Genomic DNA, 21,609 nt, shown 5'->3' with positions numbered 1-21,609 from the left:
TACAGGAAAAAAATGATCTAGAGAAAAGGGAAAGCTCGTAAATTAAAAAAGACTTACAAGATATATCATCCAGTTGCAGTATATTAACTATCTTGATCCTGATTCAAAATTAACTGTGATAATGTTTATAGACATTTGACCACTAATGGGATACCGGATGCTCTTTAGGAATCACTTAATTTTTTTAAGATGTGATAATGGTATTATGGTTTTAAAAAGGGAGTAGGAATTTCTTATCTTTTAGAGATTCATAAAGAACTATTTATGGATAAAAATATTTTAAGTTAGAAAAAGAAAATCAGAATATTTTTAAAGAGGGTAATGATAAATATTAGAGCAGAATTATAATAAATTCAAATAAATAAGGAAATAATAAATATTAGAAGAAAGAAAGAGGGAAAGAGAAGGTCATAACAGCCTTCAACTGTAAGTGTGATATTTTATTTAGTTAGTTATGTTAAATATATAAACCACATTGATAAAACCATTCATCCCTTACAGGTCTCTTCTAGTCGACCAGACCTTTCTGGCTTTGACGATGATGATAAGGTGTGTACCCGTGGGCATGGCCAGGTTATTAGTAGAATCTAAGTCTGGAAAGTTAGGATATATTGGTGTTTTTAAAATCTCTGGACTTCCCACCTTAACCTGATGCAGATCATTGTCTCTACATGTCCATTTCCAAGTTCAAATACTTGATGTGAAATTGCTGTGCACTCTGAGTGTTACATTGTTACTTAGCATGACACCTTCCATATCAGGATCATACGACACATAATTGAATAAATATCTGTGTGTTTATGGGTCTAACTCTAAATGACTTAAGAAGGTATTACATCCACCATAGCAAAATCAAAATTATTTCAAATGCGGAAAATTAGGACCTTGAAATTAAGGACATTTTACAGCGTTATCATATTCAAATATTTCTTTAACATATATCGTATGTAAATTACTATTCTAGGGACAGTAGATGATTCAAAAAGTATAAACACACATTATGTCTTCAAGAAGTTTAAAATCTAGTCCTTGGAGATAGACATCTCCTGAGAAGTTGAAGTAGGATTTACTAAGTTTATATGATATAAAGGAGGAGGTTTCTCCCTTTACTATACCTATACCTTATGCCAGCTTGGAACTTTTAAATCTCAAGTATATGTAGAGTAATCGTACCACCAAGTTTGCCTGGGAAAGTTCAAGCTTATGCCTACTACCCAGAAAAAATATCAGTGGAACTGTTTTACTCTCAAAAGTGTTGTTGTTTGGTCTTTAAATTATTTATTCACTCCAGGTATACCTTGGGTATGATAGCACTTGTCATATTGTTCAGTACTTTTCTACATGTTAGATCTATTTAATAATAAAAATAAATGAAGAGCACATACTGCCATTAAAAAATAGAAAACAACCTTCAAATCAGGCTTCATTTCTCTCTCTCACTCTTTTTTTTTTTTTGGTGCACTGCGTGGCACGTGGGATCTTAGTTCCCTGACCAGGCGTCGAACCTGTATCCCCTGCATTGGGAGTGCAGAGTCTTAACCACTGGACCACCAGGGAAGTCCCCATTTCTCATTTTAGAGGGACTTAATTACAGTTAACCCATGTTTCTACCTTGTAGGGTTGGCCAGAGAACCAGTTAGACATGTCTGACTACAGCCCCAGTTACCAGGATGTATCATGTTATGGAACTTTGCCCAGGGATTCACCTCGAAGGAGTAAAGAAGGTAGTGGTGAGATTTTTTTCTGTGTTATTTCTTTATAATTTCTTAGGAAAGGCATGGGGGGAAATTTTTTTATAGATGACATATAATATGGTAGGAAGCTGAAATTCTAGTTTGCTAGATGATCCAAAACTGTCTTCTTGAATAGAACATATCCTGTTCACTTTTTTTTTTGCTTTGTACCCATTATATCATACAATTAATAATAGGCTTTTTGTGCAACACTTGTAATTTTCAAATCACATTTCATGTATCATTTCCTGATTTTGAAGTCAGTTTTGAGACACACATATCTTATTACATTATGGTTAGATTTCATTCTTTACCAAAAGAATATCCACCTCCGTCATGTTTTTGTGCTGGAATCAAAGTATATTTTAGGAGAACATGTCTCTGGTCCCTAAGGAAATTTCAAAACTGACACCAGAAATGAATTTGATGACAACATTATTACCTAAATATAATATATAATCTCCCAATGCCCTGAAGGGAACAGCATTCTTAGGATATGTAAATCGGCTCTGTTACCTTACTTATCCCTTATATTTTACCTACTGTGTGCCATTGTACCAGTGAATTGAGGAGAAAATATAGAAGGAGAAAGAGAAGCCCAAAAAGGTAAGAAATGAGTAAAAGCAAGAAAGAAGAATCGTCCTTCTTTAGTCATATGGAGCAGGGTGGCTTGAGGGAAAAGTGACTTGCAAGAAGACTTACACAGTGCTCACTCATTGGGTATGTATTGAGCCTGTCCTTGCTATATGCAGTGACAGATGCCGAGATCTTAAAATCCAACTGTGGACATGTACATAGAAAGTAATAAGTTAGGAAATGATAAAATGCCAAAATGCATGTATAGAATATAAGGGCTCGGAGAATTCAGAGAGATAGAGAATCAGCATGGGGGCTTCCCTCGTGGCGCAGTGGTTGGGAATCCGCCTGCCAGTGCAGAGGACACGGGTTCGAGCCCTGGTCCGGGAAGATCCCACATGCCGCAGAGCAGCTAAGCCCATGCACCACAACTACTGAGCCTGTGCTCTAGAGCCCGTGAGCCACAACTGATGAGCCTGCGTGCCACAACTACTGGAGCCCGTGCTCTGCAACAAGAGAAGCCCCCGCTCGCCGCAACTAGAGAAAGCCCACACGCAGCAACAAAGACCCAACACAGCCATAAATAAATAAACAAACAAAAAGGTTTTAAAAAAAGAAAATCAGCATGAGTTGAAATTGGTCTGTTAAGTGATGCTTAAGCTGGATCTTGAAAAGAAGGTAGAAAATTTGGTTTCTGATTTCTTTGCTGCTGTCCAGCCCTTTGATGACTCTTTGTAACTTTGTAGATATATCTGCATTTTTGCTTACCTCCGTTTTAATGCTCAGCCAAGTACAGTCATCTCTGAGTATCCACGGGGGACTGGTTCCAGGAGCCCCTGCGTATACCAAAACAACCCGAGACTGTGGAGTGCCGACTGTATATTTATTGAAAAAAGGAAAAGCAGAGAGAGCATTTCATTCAGAAAGCATAGCATGAACAGCATATAAGTGGACCCACGCAGTTCAAACCTGAGATGTTCAAGGGTCAACTGTACTCACATACTAATCTCTTTGTTACGCCAGATATTCCTCTGGCTTGGTCACTGCCTCACTTCTTGTGTGTTGGTTAAAGTGCTCTGTGCCCATAAACCCATGCCTTTTGTCTTCCCCAGGTTGTACGTCAGAGAATCCTCATGCCTTAACAGTCAGCCCTTTTAAAGCATTCTCACCTCAGCCACCAAAGTTTTTCAAGCCCCTAATGCCTGTAAAAGAAGAGCATAAGAAAAGGATGGCGCTTGAAGCAAGGCCTCTTCTAAGCCAGGAGGTAAATGCTTGACTTGTCTGTACCATGTACGATAGAATGGACGTGTTATGCCTGTGGAGAAGGAACGCTGTGCATTAACAAAGTCAGATGCCACGTGTTGACATGTATGGGTTATCACTCCATGGTTCCTGTTCTGGAGTAAACATCTCTTTCTCAAGCACACAGGGTCATGGTAGAGTGTTTTGTTTGTTGTTACTGCTGTTGTTTTCTTTGTGTTTATGGCTTTTTTCAGAGTATTTATTTCAAATGAGAAAGAGATGTCCCCTAGGTGTTTTGAAAATATGAAAGGCATTTTTTTTTATTTGATAAATTTGGTTATGCTATTTGCCATAGAATTTGTGTAGTCTTGTCAGATTTCATCAGTAGTTTGACTCAAGCCTGCACAGTTGTTGGCTGCACTACTCACGTGTAATACAAGTGTTTGCATTGCTTTTCTAACGTGCACGTACTTAACGTGTATGTCGGCCATCGTTGTCTTCTGTGTGTGATGCATCTGTGTGTCTTAACCTTTGCAGAGCATGTCTCCACCTCAGGCACATAACCCTGGCTGCATTGTGCCCTCGGGAAGCAATGGCAGCAGCATGCCTGTAGAACACAATAGCAAACGTGGGAAGAAGATTGTAAGTCCTGGAACCATTTCTGTCATATTGCCTGGTGGTGGGTTTAAGGCCCTTTCACAGACAGTCATCCAAATACTTAAGAAGAAATTAAGATCTGTATTGAGTCTTGGCTTTTTTTTTTAAAACACGTGATCATCAGTAATGAAATTTTGCATGGATGTGGCCGTGACCTGTGATTTTTCTAAGTGTTCCTTCTATTTATTTGCTTATTATTATTTTGCTTAGTGTAAAGGAAAAAACCACTTTTAATGATTCTCATCTTTAAAAAGCGTAACACAGAGATCACTTTAACTAATAATGAACCTTTCTAATGAGCCTGTGCATATTGCCCAGATTCTGAAGTTAATCTACATAGAGGAATTGCACTTACTTGGAGTAAGTATTCTTTCGTTTAGCTGTGGGTGTTTGAGAGCTTTTTCTGTGTTGCCTGATGCTATTGTCAAGATTACCCTGTAGTTTGTAGCCTCTCCACCGTCCATCCCTGCGCATCCTCGTCATCTGTACCTCTCAGGTGGCCTCTTCTAATTTGCTGGCAAAGTAGATTCCAGCTCCCTCGGTGTCAGTCCTGCTCTCAGGAGGGCTTACCTGTATTTTACCACTGGTAGGTTGACACTCTACCTGAAAAACCTCATTCCCTAGCACTTGGTTTTCACATTTCAAATTGGAGAGTTTTTAAAACACTATGTACCAGGCACTTGGGATCATAAGCGATACCTCAGTTCAAAAATGCAAGTGTGTATTCTCATGCCTGGAAAGAATTCTCTGATTCTGTGTCTCAGCTTTCCCTCTCCTGTGGTTTCCTACGCCTTGGGTGCAGCTTGGAGCTGGAGTGGGCTGCTTGATGTTCACACCCGCATGCAGTCTGCTCTGTGGGCAGAGTGTGGGCCCTTTCCTTTCCCAACTGCACTACGTCAGACTCATTCCAAAGGGTCATCAGCATGAGGTCTTTTAACCTCTAGGTTCTAGAATATGCTGCAAACGCACACTGTGTGAAGCTGACTAGAACTTGACCCAAACATGTAGCAGGCCAGGCTCCTGCATGCTTGGAGCACTAGGGGATCTTAAGAAATGACCTTCTCACTCTTCCTGTCCATGGAGGAAAGAAGGAAAGGCATCATTTTCCCCTCCCCTCTGTGTCCCTCTCCCCCCCACTGTCTCTGTGTCCTCCCTGTCCTTCTCTCCCAAAGTCCCCCTCGCCCCCCAGTCCCTGCTGGAGAAGAGCCTACACGCCAACAGCTGCCCCTCACCCCTCCCAATCTTAGTGAACTCTTCAGTCACATACGTGACCTCCCCCTGCTTAATTAATAAAGGCTTCAGCATGGGCTAAAAAGGCCAGGTGGCTAATCTATTACCCCTTCCATTCTCTGGCTGGTTGGTTCTGTCTGTTTATTGACGTGGTACCCATCACCATGCTGCACGGGCACTAAATTTTAACCTATAACAGTACATTTTGGTGGAGCGCACCATCAAGGGACTGCCGCATGGCCCTTCTGGGGCTTCCCAGCAGCTCGTTTCACTGTTCACAATTTGCATTATAGTTATTTTCTTTACTTTCCTTTTATTATTTTAAAATAAAACCCATCTCAGGACTTTTAGCTAGCAGAGGGTAGAATGGAACCAGATTCTCTTGGAAAAACCCAGGAAGTTTTGAGCAGCAGTTAGATTCTGTGTGGTCAGACACACCATGAAACCCACTAAGCAGGGTTTGATGGAACCGTTTTTCTTGCTGCGATCTTACTTGAGAGACCTGCCTCTCCTCTCCTTAGAAATCTAGCGCACTGCACACTCTTCATCTCTGAAACTATTGGACTGTCTGATTTACTGCAGATAGCAGCTCTTCCAGGATGTTTTGGTAGATTATAAGAATATTACTTGCTTGATCTGAGGTTCTAGTCTCTCTTTTGGAAGATTTCATTTTATTTCTCTTCTTACAAATGGGTATAAACTGCTTTATTCCTGTGTTCCCTATTCACTTTCTTTCCTTTTCCACTCTTGGAAAATTAGAGGGCGAATCAATGGTTCAGTCTGATCAAAGGAGTTTGCAATCATTTTTGAGAAGCGATATTGGGACATTGTTCCTTTTATTTTGCAGCCCATCGAGTTACCAAAGAAACCTGTCGTTTCACATAAAATACAGTAAATATAGCTGTGCTTAACTTTTTTTTTTTTTTTTTTTTGGCTTAAAACTACACACATTTATTCTCATGTAGCTCTGGGGCAGATGTCTGAAAAGAGTCTTTTTTTTTTTTTCCTTTGTTGTCTCATCAATTTGGGAAAATAGATAAATATACTTTGTGTCTTCTGTGAATAAGATAAAAGCAACAGTATGCCTTTGGAGTCTCTCTTTTTAAGTCATGATGCAGACAGAAGAGCAGAAAGAAAGTCAGTTCTCCCTCTCTTGGGTCTTGCATAGACAGCATACGGTTTTTGTCTCTCATTTTACAGAAGAGGAAACATGAGACTTGTTGAGTGATTTGCCCAAGGTCTCACACTTAACGAGAGCATCAGAACAAAAACCCCATCCCTTGGCAGAATTGGGCTGACTCCAGAGGCTCCCAAAGATAGTGCCGTTTCATTACCTGCTGCTGCTGTTCCTAAAAAGGGGCTGCCCTCCCCTTAGTACCATGGACAGAAGTACTGGAGACCCTTGGCTGATGGAGTCTTTTTGAAAACAGACCATCTCTCTGAGGGACAACTGATTAGAGTGGGAGTGAAAATGACTTTAATCAGGTGAAAGTCACTCAGAAGGTCACTGTTTTTTGGGTTTTTTTTAATTTTTAAAAAATTTATTTTATTTTTGGCTGCGTTGGGTCTGCATTGCTGTGCACGGGCTTTCTCTAGTTGTGGTGAGCGGGGGCTACTCTTCGCTGCAGAGCACGGGCTTCTCATCGCGGTGGCTTCTCTTGTTGCGGAGCACGGGCTCTAGGCGCGCGGGCTTCAGTAGTTGTGGCGTGCGGGCTCAGTAGTTGTGGCTCGCAGGCTCTAGAGCGCAGGGTCAGCAGTTGTGGCTCACGGGCTTATTTGCTCTGCAGCATGTGGGATCTTCCCGGACCAGGGCTTGAACCCGTGTCCCCTGCATTGGCAGGAGGACTCTTAACCACTGCGCCACCAGGGAAGTCCAGAAGGTCACTGTTTTAATGTGGGTTTTGATTCCTTCTTAAAATCAAGGTGTTTTGTCTATAGGTAAATATCAGCTGCATAAACTAAATCTCAAAAATCAAATCATGACTATTGTGGCTGTAGAGAAGCTTGAGAACTTGACTCCATGTCCCACTTTTAGGAAGAGTTTTCATTCTTTTTGTCCTTAAGACACAGTAGGAAGGTCCTTAGTTTAGTCTCCTTTAAAGTAAAATGATAAATAATGTTTCTGGTATAAAATGTTTATCTAATATATAAAATAGATAAACAGCAAGGTCATACTGTATAGCACAGGGAACTCTATTCAATACCTTGGGATAACCTATAATGGAAAAGAATCTGAAAAACAGTATATACTGTATAACTGAATCACTTTGCTGTACAACAGAAACTAACAGAACGTTGTAAATCAACTACACTTCAATCAAAAAATAAATAAAATGGGGCTTCCCTGGTGGCGCAGTGGTTGAGAATCCACCTGCCAGTGCAGGGGACGTGGGTTCAAGTCCTGGTCCAGGAAGATCCCACATGCCGTGGAGCAACTAAGCCCGTGCGCCACAACTACTGAGCCTGTGCTCTAGAGCCTGCGAGCCACAACTACTGAAGCCCTAGAGCCCGTGCTCCGCAACAAGAAAAGCCACTGCAGTGAGAAGACCACGCACCGCAACAGAGAGTAGCCCCTGCTCGCCATGTGCAGCAATGAAGACCCAACACAGCCAAAAATAAATAAATAAATAAATTTATTTTTAAAAAAGGAAAAAAAAATTTTTAAATAATAATAAATAAAAGGTACAGAACCAAGCAATACTGCCTCCCCCCATCCCCCTCAAAAAAATCTAACCAAATTCCCTTAAAATGCAATTTAAGCCAAGTAAGTCCTCTTTTCTCCTTGGAAGGCATAACTTCATAAACTTTCCATCTCCGTTTACATGTTGGAACATGATTAATCTCTACTCAGTTTTCTTTCTTCTGGAACTAGTTGTCCCCACTCCTTTAGCCTTTCTCTTTAGGTCACTGCCCTAACCTTAACCCCACCCCAAGTGCATAAGTAGGTACTGATCCCTATTTGTTTTTGTAGACTCTTCAGTTTTACTAAGGTCATTCTAATCCTTTAGTGTATACCTATTTCTACACATTAAACTCATGCTTGAACATTTCACTCAGCAAAGTTGTATTTTAGGATGACAGACCTGTCCTCAGTGTTAGGAAGAAGTAACTTCAGGCATAAAAAGAGGCCCCAAATTATAAATTCTCATCTTCAAATTTGGTTTTCCTTGCAACAGCTAACTTTTTAGTAATTAATTGCATCAGAGACTCTTGGGCTTGGGGATTATGTTTCTTTGCCAGCTTAAATTAGAAGGAAATAAAAGAGAAACAAACACCTGAAATCCAATTTTGAGTCTAAACAAGTCAGGTAGAGAACCTAGAAAATATAGCACAGGTTACTGATTCCGACAGTTCTGTCCAATTTTTGCTCCTTTACTAAACGTTTCCTCTCAACATTAGGGAGAGATCTCTCTACCCCACCCCCTTTTTAACAGTGCTATTTAATTAGAATACAGCTAAAGATAAGACAGAGAGGTTAGTGTTGCCAAAAATTTTGTTTTGCTGATTTCTGGAATTTTATCACTGATATTTGATAGTCACCTTTAATTAATAGACAAGGAATTAAGACTACTGATGCTTTTAACTAATTTATATTCAAGCTATTTTAAAATCTGAAAAGAGTATTAAGCTATTTTTTAGGTATTTAGCATCTTATGAGATAGAAAAGAAAATATTGCTATAAAATTCAGCAGATGAAATTTATGTTCATTCGTAAACTCCCATCTGCTTTATCCGTGGAGCGTGCTTTTCCTCACCCTCCCCATCCTTCTCTCTTCCTCACCTCTTCTCTCTCTTTTTCTCTCTCTGGAAATGAGTAATGTTAATGTTTTGGTTCCAGGTCTTTACAGTTACTCTGTTGTTATACTGATGGAAATTTCATCCACCCAGCAGTGTCCAGGGTTATCCTCTGAGCAAGGACCACAGTCGTAACTCCCCAAGGGTAGGGACCATGCCTGTCTTTGCTCAGCGTTGGTGTTCCCAGTTCTTAGGACAATGACTGGCATGTAGAGGATGCTTGATGAATATTGTTGACTGAAAGTCAGGTTTTAAAAGAGAAAAGGAATAGTTGCAATGTCATCAGATGTATATGAGGTTAATTAGAAATGACTAGATAGTAATATCATTTATTTTTATTTGAAAATAAAATGCCCATGTGTTTTATATTGTTTTCCACCAAATTTAAAAGAATCATGCACTCAGGGAGAGAGATTGGAAGATGATAACAGCCACTCTTGCATATTTACCAATCTTTATAAACAGAATCCTAAAGCTATTTGACAAAAGAGATTTTCATGTAACTCTCACTGTCTCCCTCACTTTCTAGTCAGATCCTCTTCCATGCTTCTCAAAAATGCTAGAAGATGGTAATTGTCAGATTAATTCAGTATTTTATAGACTTACAATATTTAGTGTAATACTGAGAATGGATGTTGAAATCGCGTTCTTTTCCCTTTCGCCATTGGGGGGGGGGGTATCTTTATTTACGGCCCTTCCTCGCCATAAAATAGCTCAGAAACGTTTTGCAAATCATCATGTTTATCTGCACTTTGCTCCCCAAGGTGAGGATTGTAAGAACATATGAAACAGCAGCTCTTCTCTGCCTCTGGCTGTCCCTCTACTCATTTAATTAGAAAAGAGAACATCTCCAACTGAAAACTAATCATGAGGAACTAATTAAAAGTCTACTGTACTTCCTTCCATCCTTTCCTTTAAACCAGGGGAGGAAAGGTTTCTAATTATTAGTGAGTGAGCACAGAAGAAATAAATCTTTTCATCTTGGATGGTAGTGGGTTCATGCTCACAGATGTCTGAGGATAATGTACCTTTGTCCAGGAGAGTTGACAAGATTTAACCAAACTCAGAAAACAAAAAACACTAGAAACATGTGAAGGTGAATGCCTTTAACAGTAAAGTGTTTACAGCCTGTCTCAACAATGCAGTTGCTGTAAGGAGCTCGTGGCTGACTTTTGCTTCATTTCTGTAGGACTCTGAAGAGGAGGAAGACGATCTAGAAGCTCTTAACCGGAAGCTGATAAGTTCACAGCCTTACGTACCTGTGGAGTTTGCCGACTTCAGCGTTTACAATGCCAGCTTGGAGAACAGAGAGTGGTTTTCTTCTAAAGTCGATTTGACGAACTCAAAGGTCCTGGAGAAAGAAGTGTCCTGCAGCCCCACCACCAGCAGCATCACCAGTGGCTACTTTTCCCATAGTGCCTCCAATGCCACCCTGTCTGACATGGTGGTCCCTTCTAGTGACAGCTCAGATCAGCTGGCCCTTCAGACAAAGGATGCAGACTCCAGTGAGCATCCCGGAGCATCACTTGTGCATGACTTCAGACCATCCTCAAACAAAGAGTTGACAGAACTAGAAAGAGGCTTGGTAAAGGATAAGATAACTATGGTGCCACTCAAGGAAAACAGTGCCTTAGCCAAAGGGAGCCCATCATCCCAAAGCATCCCTGAGAAAAACTCCAAAACCTGCTGTAGGACCAGCTCATGTTCAGAACAAGATGCCTGCTCCAGCAAAAATGGCCCGCCGGCCAGGGAATTCTGCCCCAGGGAGGTGACCATAGAACACACCACAAACATCCTCGAGGACCATTCTTTCACAGAGTTTATGGGTGTGTCAGATGGGAGAGATTTTGATGGTTTGACAGATCCTTCTGCTGGAGAACTTTCGAGTAGGAGGAACCTACCAAATACAATGGACAGTAAGAGTGTCTCAGATGGGCCACAGGACCCTGGCCAGCTGTGTTCCTCAGCAAAGAGTGACCAGGTGATAAATTCCAGGGGCAGTCTTTCGGGTCCTGTGCTGTCAATGAGCGCACCTAATTGTGCCCCAACCGCCAGAGGCCCTTCATCACAGTGACTTAGTAGGAGAGATTCATTCAGATGCTTCTGACAGGGACAATGGGCCCACTTGGGGACCAAGTTCACATGCTGCCCAGCTGGCTGGCTATGGCGGAGCAAGTCTGCTTTCATAGTTTCCGAGTGGGGTTATGACATATGTAGGACCAGCATATGGGTTCATGTTGAATTAAGTGTTCACCTCGTTAAGGATCAGTCAATCTCGTGTTCACTCCCCGAGATGTTTAATTACGGGCTCTCCCAAGGTATCCTGGTAGCATCTACCATATTTCATCACATCTGTGATTTCTTTGATTATTAGATATGCTATTATTTTATGTATCATTAAAGCAAATACTTCCAATTAAACTATATCATATCAGCAGTTTCAGAGATGTTAAAAAGCACAGGGTGGTGGTGAGGGAGAGATGCATTGCAGATTTGATAAAATACATCCATTTGGTGCCCATAGGATAAAAAATGCTTTGGGGAAGCATAGGTGAATTCCCTGAGCAATTTAAGTGTGGGCTTTGGAAGTTACCCAGGTTGGTTTATTACAGTGTTTAATTTTCGTATTGGAACAAAATGGGTTTTTGCTAATATTCCTAAGGAAAATAGTGAATTATATAATTAAGAGTACCACCATCTCTTCCCATTCAGTGTCACTGTTTTGATCCCACACCCCAGCCATAGCTGTGTAACGAGTATGGGAGTGCCAGTCTTAGCAAAACAAAGAGCTGATAGAATTAGAAAGCAGCTCAGTGAAGGAGCAGATAATCAGAGTGCCGTCTGTCTCTCTGGTTTTGTTTTGTTTTGTTTTTAACATCTTTATTGGAGTATAATTGCTTTACAATGGTGTGTTAGTTTCTGCTTTATAACAAAGTGAATCAGTTATACATATGTTCCCATATCTCTTCCCTCTTGCGTCTCCCTCCCTGTTTTGCTGAGGAAGTTATCATCCCAGTTTGCTGGCTTCTTCCCCCAAGTCTTCCATACTAGCCCTTAAAATTTCAGTGTGTAGTCATTTATACAGCATATTCACAAATAAACTGCAAAAAACAAATAGTGGGGTCTCTTACAACTCAGAAAAGACTTCTTTCCCCAACATAAGAATAAAATAAAGTTACTCATTACTGTTCTTGCAAGCTAAACAGTCATTTGTTTAAAAGTCTTCAGCTTCCTTTACACTGATCTTAAGCAGAATCTGCTTTGCTGGCCTACATGAGCTTTTTAGTCCTTCCAAGAAGTCCAGGAAGAATGTGGTCCAGGGGTTAATTCTTCACCCTGGAACAGTGCTTCTCAAACCTAAATGTGCAATAGACCCACTGGGGGGTGTTGGGAGAAGATGCCTCTTAAAAATACAAATTCCCAGGAGTCGCTGCCCTGCACACCTAAGGTTTTGCTTCAGTCCCCGTTGGAGCGGGGCGAGGGGTGGTGTGGGGATAAGGTTTTCACAAACCCCTCTGCTGAAGGGATACAGGGTAGGGTGTCTGAGGGCTTCCCTGTTAGAAGCACGGCCTGGCCCGCAGAAGGGAGAAGAGGGGCAGCAAACTCCCCCTCACCCCCGCCTTGTTTCGTTGCCTGGATTATTTAGAACCCAGTAACAGGAACACTACCTGATTTTTGCTTTCGAAAGGTTCCAGAATAGAATAGTGTGTCCCTGCCAAAGGTCTTGGTTTAAAAGTGGAGTTTACAAAAAACATTTGTTGTATCAGGGTAATGTGGGACTATGGTGGGTTTTTTCTTTTTTTAAAAATTGCTTTAGTAGTTTTGTTATCTTGGTTTTAATTTGTTTTGACAGTGTTAAAAGTCTGAGCACTTTTTAAGCACTCAGGTTTGACTTTTGTTCTCACCCTGGTATGACTTAGAGTGTAGACCCAGCAATAACATTTTTTTTTTACTTTAACTTTAGGTCTTGCTGTCTGTCATTACTTTCCTTAGAATCTTCAGCCTTGGAGCTAGGTTCGTCCCTTGCGTAGAGTACATTCTAGAACTGGATCCCGCAGTCAGCCAGATCCTGCAGGGCCCTCTAGGAAGAGCCCCTCGTGGGGGATGGTCTCCGTGGGTGGGGAGGGCGGGGACAGGAGCCTGCACTCACCAGCCTCTGTGTTCCAGGGGAGCACGACCGCTCCGTGAGAGGCAGCAAGCCAGAGCACCAGCCCATCTTTAAAACGTGCTGCGGCCCAGCCGGACCTCACACCAGCGCAGAGAAGCCGTAGCTTCGGGAGCCACCTCCTTTCCCCTCCCGAGCCGGCAGAAGCCGCGCTTTGTCACTCGGCTGAATCGGCAGCCTCTGCTTTCTTCCAGAGAACCGAAAATCCTGGCTTAATGAAGTGGCAGTATTTTTGTGTGCACCCACTACACACCCACACTGTGTAGAAACCTCCACAGATTCAAACAAACTTTATTCTTGTACAATTTTAATCAGTTCTTACTGTAGAATCTGGAGTCAATGCTCTGATTTTTTTTATAAATAGTATATGTTATGTATATGAAATGGTATCTATAGTATGTCTGGAGACAGACAAGTCTGCACACTAAAAGGGGGAGAAAAGTGGTTTGTAGAAAATCGCAAGGTACTGGACTTCGTTCCAAAGCAGCTTGGGCGATCTCTCAGAACAGGAGCAGATGAAAAAGATTGTGTTGCCTAAGAATGAGGTTGTAAATCCCTCTTTGCAGCAAAGGTTACAGAATGCCGTTCTTTATAACCAAAGAACTTACATAAGACTGAATGTTTTTGCTGTCCACTCTTGTTTTATGTGTACATACGTGTTTAACTGCAAGTTCGGTGCCATACGCCCCTTGGCTCCCAGGCCACGTGCTGCCGTTCTCTGTCCTGTTTCGTAAGCACACCGAAAAATCTCACAGCTCCGTTCTTTGGTCTTCCACCTGGCCCGCCGCCTGCTGACTTGCCGTGGAACTGGAACCGTTGACAGTGACTGGGCCTCTGACCCCAGCGTTTCTGGTCCCTTGGTCCAGGCCATCCAGGCAGGTGGGATGCAGAGAGCAGTATTACTGTAAGAAAACACAGGGACAAACCAAGAGTTGGGTTGCGGGGAGGGGGTGTTGATTTTCGTCTCTTTGTGGTTTTGTTTGGGGTTGGTAGGTTTTGTTGTGGTGTGGTTTTGCCATTGTTGTTTTACTTCAATTTTGGAAAACGCTGAAGAGATGAAATGAGCTGTAAAGTTCACAGGTGCCCACATCACCGTGTTCGCAGGAGATGATTGAATACAGATGACCCTGCTGTCCGTGTCTTCATTTGTAAAATTCTGTTACCGATGGAGATGCTGAAGGATTATGTGTGTGGAAGTTTTTACAAAAGTACTTTCTGTACCTATTGTGTAGATGCCTGTACAGTTGGTCCGGATGTACAGCAATAAATGTGTCGTGGGAGCGAGAGAGTGTGTACAGCCTGCTGTACCTTTTCCCTTTAAGTTCTTAGCATCAGTAAATGAGTAAGATATTGGAGATTTTAATGCAAAGCTGCTGTTTGTGATTTTTTGTGTATAGTGAGCTGACTGTAGTATTTTACTATTGTCTGTTTAAAAAAAAGAAAAACTGTAATTTATGTCCCTTTCAACTTTATTGTATTTAATTGGTACAGATTGTGTGTGTGTGTTTTAGAATACAGACTGTCTAATTCCGATTTTAAAACATCTGTTGTTTGTCTTTAATTACTCTGCCACTAGTTTCGGATCAGTTTTCCATATTTGTTTGTATGCGTGTCCCTGTAGCTTAAACAATAATAGTAACAGCAAACATTCACTGAGGGTTTACTGTGTACTAGGCACTGTTCCCAACTTTTGATATAGATCTCGCTTAATCCTCACAGCAGCGGATGCCATAGGTTCTGTTGTTATTAAGTGTTGGACGAAAGGAAAACGAAGGTGGAGAGGTTGGTGAGAGGCAGCAGGCGGCAGAGCTAGGATTCAGCCCACGCTTCCATCAGTGTCTCCTGGTGTTCTGTCTGGTGACGCGTCACGGAGGGATAGGCCTCTTAAGGGAGGACCAGGCGCCTTCAGAGAGCGGAAGGCGGTGGTGAGTGTCCCAAGTCCAGACTGACTGACATTAGCGGGGAGCACCTGCAGCAGACAGGCCGAGGTGGTTTACACGTGGTCATGACAATCAAGCACTTCTTTAGAGGAAGCAGCAGGGCCTGCCACCCTGGAAACAGTGGCTCAGGGTAGCTTAATGTGAAAGAGTTATCTAAAAATGGTTTTCCAGAATCTTTTCAGAAAAGATTCACAAGAGCCTTTCTGATGTGGTCAGGAACTAGGTCTAGCCTGTTCTCGAAAGAGAGTGACTTACATAGACTCCCAGGAAAAAGTAGGTGGAGGAAAAACCCAAATCATTTGAATTTTATGGAATGGGAGTTGGGGCAGGAAAGCAGCTATATAATGTTTAAATAAATCATGACAACCACAAATACAGTTTAAGACAAAACGAGCAAATTGTCATTCCCTTTACTAGTATGAGATCAGTGGTATTTGGTCATGGGCATTGTCATTTGTCATTGACTATGGGAGAGCACACTGGTTTTAGAACATACTGGATAGTTAAATATAGGTGTGTGTTTACCAGTTAATTTCCAAAGTACGGTATTACTGCTGTCATCACATTTGTTTATCATTATTTGGACACACAGTTTATCATAGCAAAAATTTAGCCGTGCGTTTCTAGGGTACCAACTTATGGGAAGAAAAACTGTTCATAAAAAATACCTTCAGGGTAGGTAAGGGCCAGATACGATCTTCCAAAAATCCTTCTCTAGCCAATACTTATTTTGAAAGTTACAATATTCAAGCTTTAGAACTATGTTGGAGAGAAAAAAGATAACTAGTTACATGATTAATCTTTAAAAAGTAAAGCTTTCCGGTCATGTAAATTTGAAAAGTCTTGAAAGAAGATGTAATTGAATAAGAGTTCTTGCTTTCTTTTCTAGACCAAGAGCTAACAATAGAAAAGGATGCTACCAGTACACAACCACGTAGAGAGATTTTTGTTTTCAGCCTTGAACTTACTACACTAACAGTAGGACAGGTGTCTTTCTGTAATATTGCGCCTACCTCCTAAATTAGAAAACAGCAACAGGAAGTCAGTCTGTAATTCGTAGCAGTTTGTCTCAGGTTTTCTCCTAACCTGGGGGAAAGGCAGTCTGTTCTCATGCCCAGACATCTGGGGGTGGACAGCATCCTGCTGGCGGGGGAACCTGGAATATGGAAGACTCCTTGAGAATGCCAGGAGACAAGTTCTCCCCTTTAATACATTATGAACTGGAGCTGACAGGAGTGGAAAAATCCCAGAGTCTTCTATTTAACCTGCTTGTCATTTGTTTCTAATCCCCTGAGCTGAGGGGAAAGATAATTGTAGATTTGAGGGCCACTTAATGGTCTTTTTTTTTTTTCTCGGACACTGTGAGTTAATTTAAGTTGAAATAAAACTCAGTCTTCATCTTTCGGAGGTTCTGGGACACACACACACCGCTGTGTATTTTTGGAAAAACAAGTTATTCTCTCCTTTGTGCGGGGTGCCTGTATCTTTGCGTTCCGTTAGAAGACTGTAGCTCGAGAAGATGCCTGGAGTGCCTCAGTCACTGTAATCTGAGCCCAGTTGGCAACGGCCGCCATCTTTGAGCTGATTATTGTAGGTTTCTCGTTGCCAGATTGTGTCCCTGGGAAAGGAACTCTGGAATCTTTGTGGGACCCTATTTATGAAGACATTGAGAGGCTGATTAATAGAACAATGAATGTTTCACAAAGAAAAAGGTAAGTCAGAATTGGAGTCTGTGAAAGAAGATCACCTCAGAAAGGGGTCCAGTTTGGTTTGGGGAAGAGTAGTACAAACCAACTTGACCCTTTCACGATACCTAAAACGCTGGTAACTATTTACATTTTAAAACCAGAAGACACTGGTGTTTATAACAACTTTATCTGCCTGAACCAAATCATATAGAGATGTTCTTAGGTTTCTTTGTTATCGTTTGTCTTTTCCTAGTCTAGCGTGTGCCACACCTTCATGTAATTGAGTAGTCCACTTGTTGAATCAGCATAATCTTTACCAAGCATATATACCAACCACAGATAAGCCACTTAGAAACAAGCTACTTAGAAACACCAGAGTTAAAATACTTAGTCACAGCAAAAGCCAAGAAAAGAGCAATTCACCGAGAATGATGATTTAAGATCTAACCTCAGTACCACTGGCATCCAGGGGTGTCTTAATGATGATATGAGAATGCCAAGTCACCAACGTTTATTTCCTGGTCCTTTTATGTGTAGCGGTATGTATTTGTGAGAAAGCCAGTGCATTAATATTAGTTACCTATTGCAAAATAAACTGCCCTTAAACTCAGCAGCTTAAAGCAACAGTAAACATTTATTATCTCACAATTTCTGCAGGTCCAGAATTCCGGCGTGGACAGTTCTAGGCAGTTCTGCCTCCAGCTGCTCATGAGGCTGCAGTCAGGATATCAGCCAGAGCCGCAGTTATCTGAAGGCTTGACTGGAGCTGGGAGGACCCACTTTTCGGGTGGTTCCGTCACACAGCTGGTGAGCTGGTGCTTCCTCGCCATGCAGACCTCTCTGTGCTGCTTGAGTGTCCTCATGACATGATGGTTGGCTTCCCCCGGGTGAGCGGCTCTGGAGAGTAAACACAAGCCACAAAGCCTTGTATGACCTCATCTCAGACGTCACACTTTGTCACTTCCACCATGTTCTATTCATTAGAAGTGAGTCAGGAATGCAGGGGAGGGAATTGGGCTCTTCCTTTTGAAAGGAGAACATCTAAGAATTTGTAGACATATTTTAAAACGACTGTAATTTGTTAGGAGTTATAGGGCTGAGGCCATGGGCCAAAGCAAAGCTAACTGGAACCTATGAGTGAATGTAGAAATCCAACTCAAACAGTAAGGTCAAAAGGAAAGCCACATTTCCATGGAATAAAAAGTGAAAGTACTAGGATTATCTGAATATGTGAGTTATAGCCAGTAATCGTTCTGCACTAATATTTCTGGTAGAGGCTAGTGATTGGGAACTATTAACTACGCTTCTATTTATAGTTATATTTTCACATTTGATTCTTTTCAGATTTGCTTCATTAGAGGTACAATGAATAGATTTGATGGCTTCGCGCAAAATAGAAAATGAATCTTAGGAAATTCAAACACGTCATTTCTTATTAAGGCAAGCAATATTAATGATTAGCTTTAGAAATAAAACTGCGAACAAAAGAAGAGTTTATGAATATAGGATTTTTTTTTAAATGAAGACACTGACAAAGGATTATTTTACTATTAAAATGTCATACACATCCAAATGTTTGGAAATATGCAAAAGGGTTGGTTCAAGGCTCTTGAAGCGTGTAAAATAAAACTCTAAATCCAAAAGAGGATGACTGGAAAAAACTTTTAAATAAAGGGATTTTTACAAAAAGTTTAAAAGAGAAAAACAGGTTTAAAAATAAAGTAAAAGTAGGCGAACAAAAAATGGTACAGATATGTAGAAAAGGATTTCTGGGTTGTTGCTTCCTGTTTAAAATTAGACTCAGGGGGCTTCCCTGGTGGCACAGTGGTAGAGAATCCGCCTGCCAATGCTGGGCACATGGGTTCAAGCCCTGGTCCAGGAAGATCCCACATGCTGCGGAGCAGCTAAGCCCATGCACCACAACTACTGAGCCTGCGCTCTAGAACCTGCGAGCCACAACTACTGAAGCCAGCGCGCCACAACTACTGAAGCCAGCGCGCCACAACTACTGAAGCCAGCGTGCCACAACTACTGAAGCCAGCGCGCCACAACTACTGAAGCCAGCGTGCCACAACTACTGAAGCCAGCACGCCACAACTACTGAAGCCAGCGCGCCTAGAGCCCGTGCTCTGCAACAAGAGAAGCCACCACAATGAGAAGCCCGTGCACTGCAACGAAGAGTAGCCCCTGCTCGCCGCAACTAGAGAAAAGCCAGCGCACAGCAACGAAGATCCAACACAGCCAAAAATAAAATAAATATGGGCTTCCCTGGTGGCGCAGTGGTTGAGAGTCTGCCTGCCGATGCAGGGGACACAGGTTCGTGCCCCGGTCTGGGAAGATCCCACATGCCGCGGAGCAGCTGGGCCCATGAGCCATGGCCGCTGAGGCTGCGCATCCGGAGCCTGTGCTCTGCAACGGGAGAGGCCATAACAGTGAGAGGCCCGCGTACCGCAAAGAATAAATATAAATATAAATAAATAAAAATAAATTTTAAAAGAATTAGACTCAGGTAAATATTCAGTCAACTCAAACTCAGCGTTGGGGCGCTCTTCCCCTTTCTCTTCCTCCTCGCCTCCCAGGATGGGTCTAGAAGGCACCTTTAGTTGTCCCCGTCAGCCAGGAGAGGTGCCCGTAATCTGTTGCCCTCTGCTGCCTCCTGCTGACCCCGGTTGAGTAGCTTTTCTTATCTCATTTTTGGGCACAGACTTCTGTCTTCATCCACCACTGATGTCAGTGATGATCTGTCCTCTGAGAAACTTTTTGAGGACAGTTGCTCCCAGCAAACCTGGCAAGCGTCCTCTGCTGACCATCTTTCCCTGCTGGCCTCTCACTGGTACTTGTGAGGCTCAGCTCGTCCTGCCGCAGATCTGGGCTGTCTGCAGTGCAGCCCCTGCCGTGGCATTCCGTACAGGAGTGCCCATGCGTGGCAAACCCTGGACAGTCACGGTGACTTAATTCTCAGCTGTTAATTCTTCTGCATCATTCATGGTGTCTCTCAAGAACTTATCCGTGCCACAAGAGGGACAAGGTGGATGCTTTCTGGAGCCCATCCCTTCCCTCCATCCCACCAAAGCAAGGCTGGGAGGATGCCGACAGGGAGAAGCAGACCTCAGCCTAGGCAGTCTCAAATTCCCTGTCAAGCTGTCTTAGCTTCTAATGGTTTTCCCAACATCTTATCCCAAAGACATGGTGGACTAGGTCTCCTCTTACAGACCAGGAAGCATCCCCACCATGGTCTCAACCTCTGAATGTCTCTATCTCTTCTCTCATCCCCTTTCTTTTTTTTTTTTTTTTGCGGTACACGGGCCTCTCACTGCTGTGGCCTCTCCCGTTGCGGGGCACAGTCTCCAGACGCGCAGGCTCAACGGCCATGGCTCACGGGCCCAGCCGCTCCGCGGCATGTGGGATCTTCCCGGACCGGGACACGAACCCGCGTCCCCTGCATCGGCAGGCGGACTCTGAACCACTGTGCCACCAGGGAAGCCCTCATCCCCTTTCTTGATTCCATCTTTCTCCTTCCCTTCCTGTCTCACAGGAACCACCTTTATACCGTAGAGCCGGTCTCTCTATACTCTGACTCTTAACAAAATGCTCAGACTTCCAAACTTTGCTTGAATATGTAAAGGAAGGCTCTTGGAATCAAAACAACCCTTTTCTCATTCAACAAAACATGGCTCTCAAGGTTACGTGTTACCTAGGTGAGGTCTGAAAGCTAAGCTGTGCTCAAGATAGTACCCACCACTCTGTGACGGAAGATGTGGAACTGACACAGAGAGTAACATGATTTGTAGGCAAAATGATACATCTGTTTAATATTGACAAATACCCCATTGCATCATTGGGTGTAAAGGATTTCGTATGCACTGTCTCCTGAAATCATTTCAACAACGCTGTGAGGTAGATACTGTCATTACCCCCTCTTTGTAGATGAAAAAGCACAGTCTTAGTTTAAGGATTGTCAAGATCATAAGGGCCAGAAAATGATGGAGCTGAGCTTCAAATCCAGCAAGATGATCATAATCGGTCTGTCAGTCTCAAAATCCTGTTCAGAAGAACTGTATAGTGGTTGCAGCTGTTACGCTTGACTCTTAGTTTCTTTGGATTTCCAGCAGAGAAGGGAAAGCTGCAGGCAGAGGCATTCCTCCTTTCTCCTAGCTCAGAGAGAGACTCTGCTGTCCATACTGCCTTCATTTGGGGATCTCCAGCCTCTAAGGAAATGAAATATAGCCCTTAACTAAAGGTTGGGGCATCCGTGATATGGATTCTGTAAAGGGATAGGTTGGATCATTCTTCAAAAAATAAAAAACCAACAACTTAAAAAAAACTTGAAGTGACAAACTTATTCTAGTTTAAAATCGCTCGAGGTCAGACAGCAGATGGAAGGCAGCTCCAGGCCTGACGTCTGTTTGATGCCAAAGCCCCCCTCTTTCTATTGAACCAGGTTAATCCTGCTGACCTCACTCCAAGCACCTTTCCAGGTCTACTTCTCACTGGTCATACCCTTGCTCCAGGATCCCTGTACTATGTTTAACATCTATCCGAACCATGCTTATCTGTATCTCCAAGACTCATGCTCTCCCATC

General features: G+C 42.5%; 1 protein-coding gene across 1 annotated transcript in view; it reads left to right on the top strand.

Annotated features, from left to right (window-relative positions):
• The window catches only part of KIF13A (kinesin family member 13A), a 217,546-nt gene extending 204,197 nt beyond the window's left edge, over nucleotides 1-13,349 (top strand). The window contains 5 exon segments of the mRNA XM_089918385.1: nucleotides 502-549; nucleotides 1,619-1,724; nucleotides 3,422-3,573; nucleotides 10,423-11,220; nucleotides 11,222-13,349. Of these exon segments, the coding sequence (XP_089774511.1) occupies nucleotides 502-549; nucleotides 1,619-1,724; nucleotides 3,422-3,573; nucleotides 10,423-11,220; nucleotides 11,222-11,260 (1,143 nt within the window). The 3' untranslated portion in view covers nucleotides 11,261-13,349.
• The last annotated feature ends 8,260 nt before the right edge of the window (nucleotides 13,350-21,609 follow it).

The sequence above is a fragment of the Delphinapterus leucas genome, chromosome 10 (assembly GCF_059928025.1).
Source record: "Delphinapterus leucas isolate spDelLeu-1000000601 "Yukka" chromosome 10, BTC_Dleu_Yukka2, whole genome shotgun sequence".
Classification (NCBI taxonomy): domain Eukaryota; kingdom Metazoa; phylum Chordata; class Mammalia; order Artiodactyla; family Monodontidae; genus Delphinapterus; species Delphinapterus leucas.
Note: the sequence above shows the minus strand (reverse complement) of the source record. Positions and strands in the feature narration are given on the sequence as shown.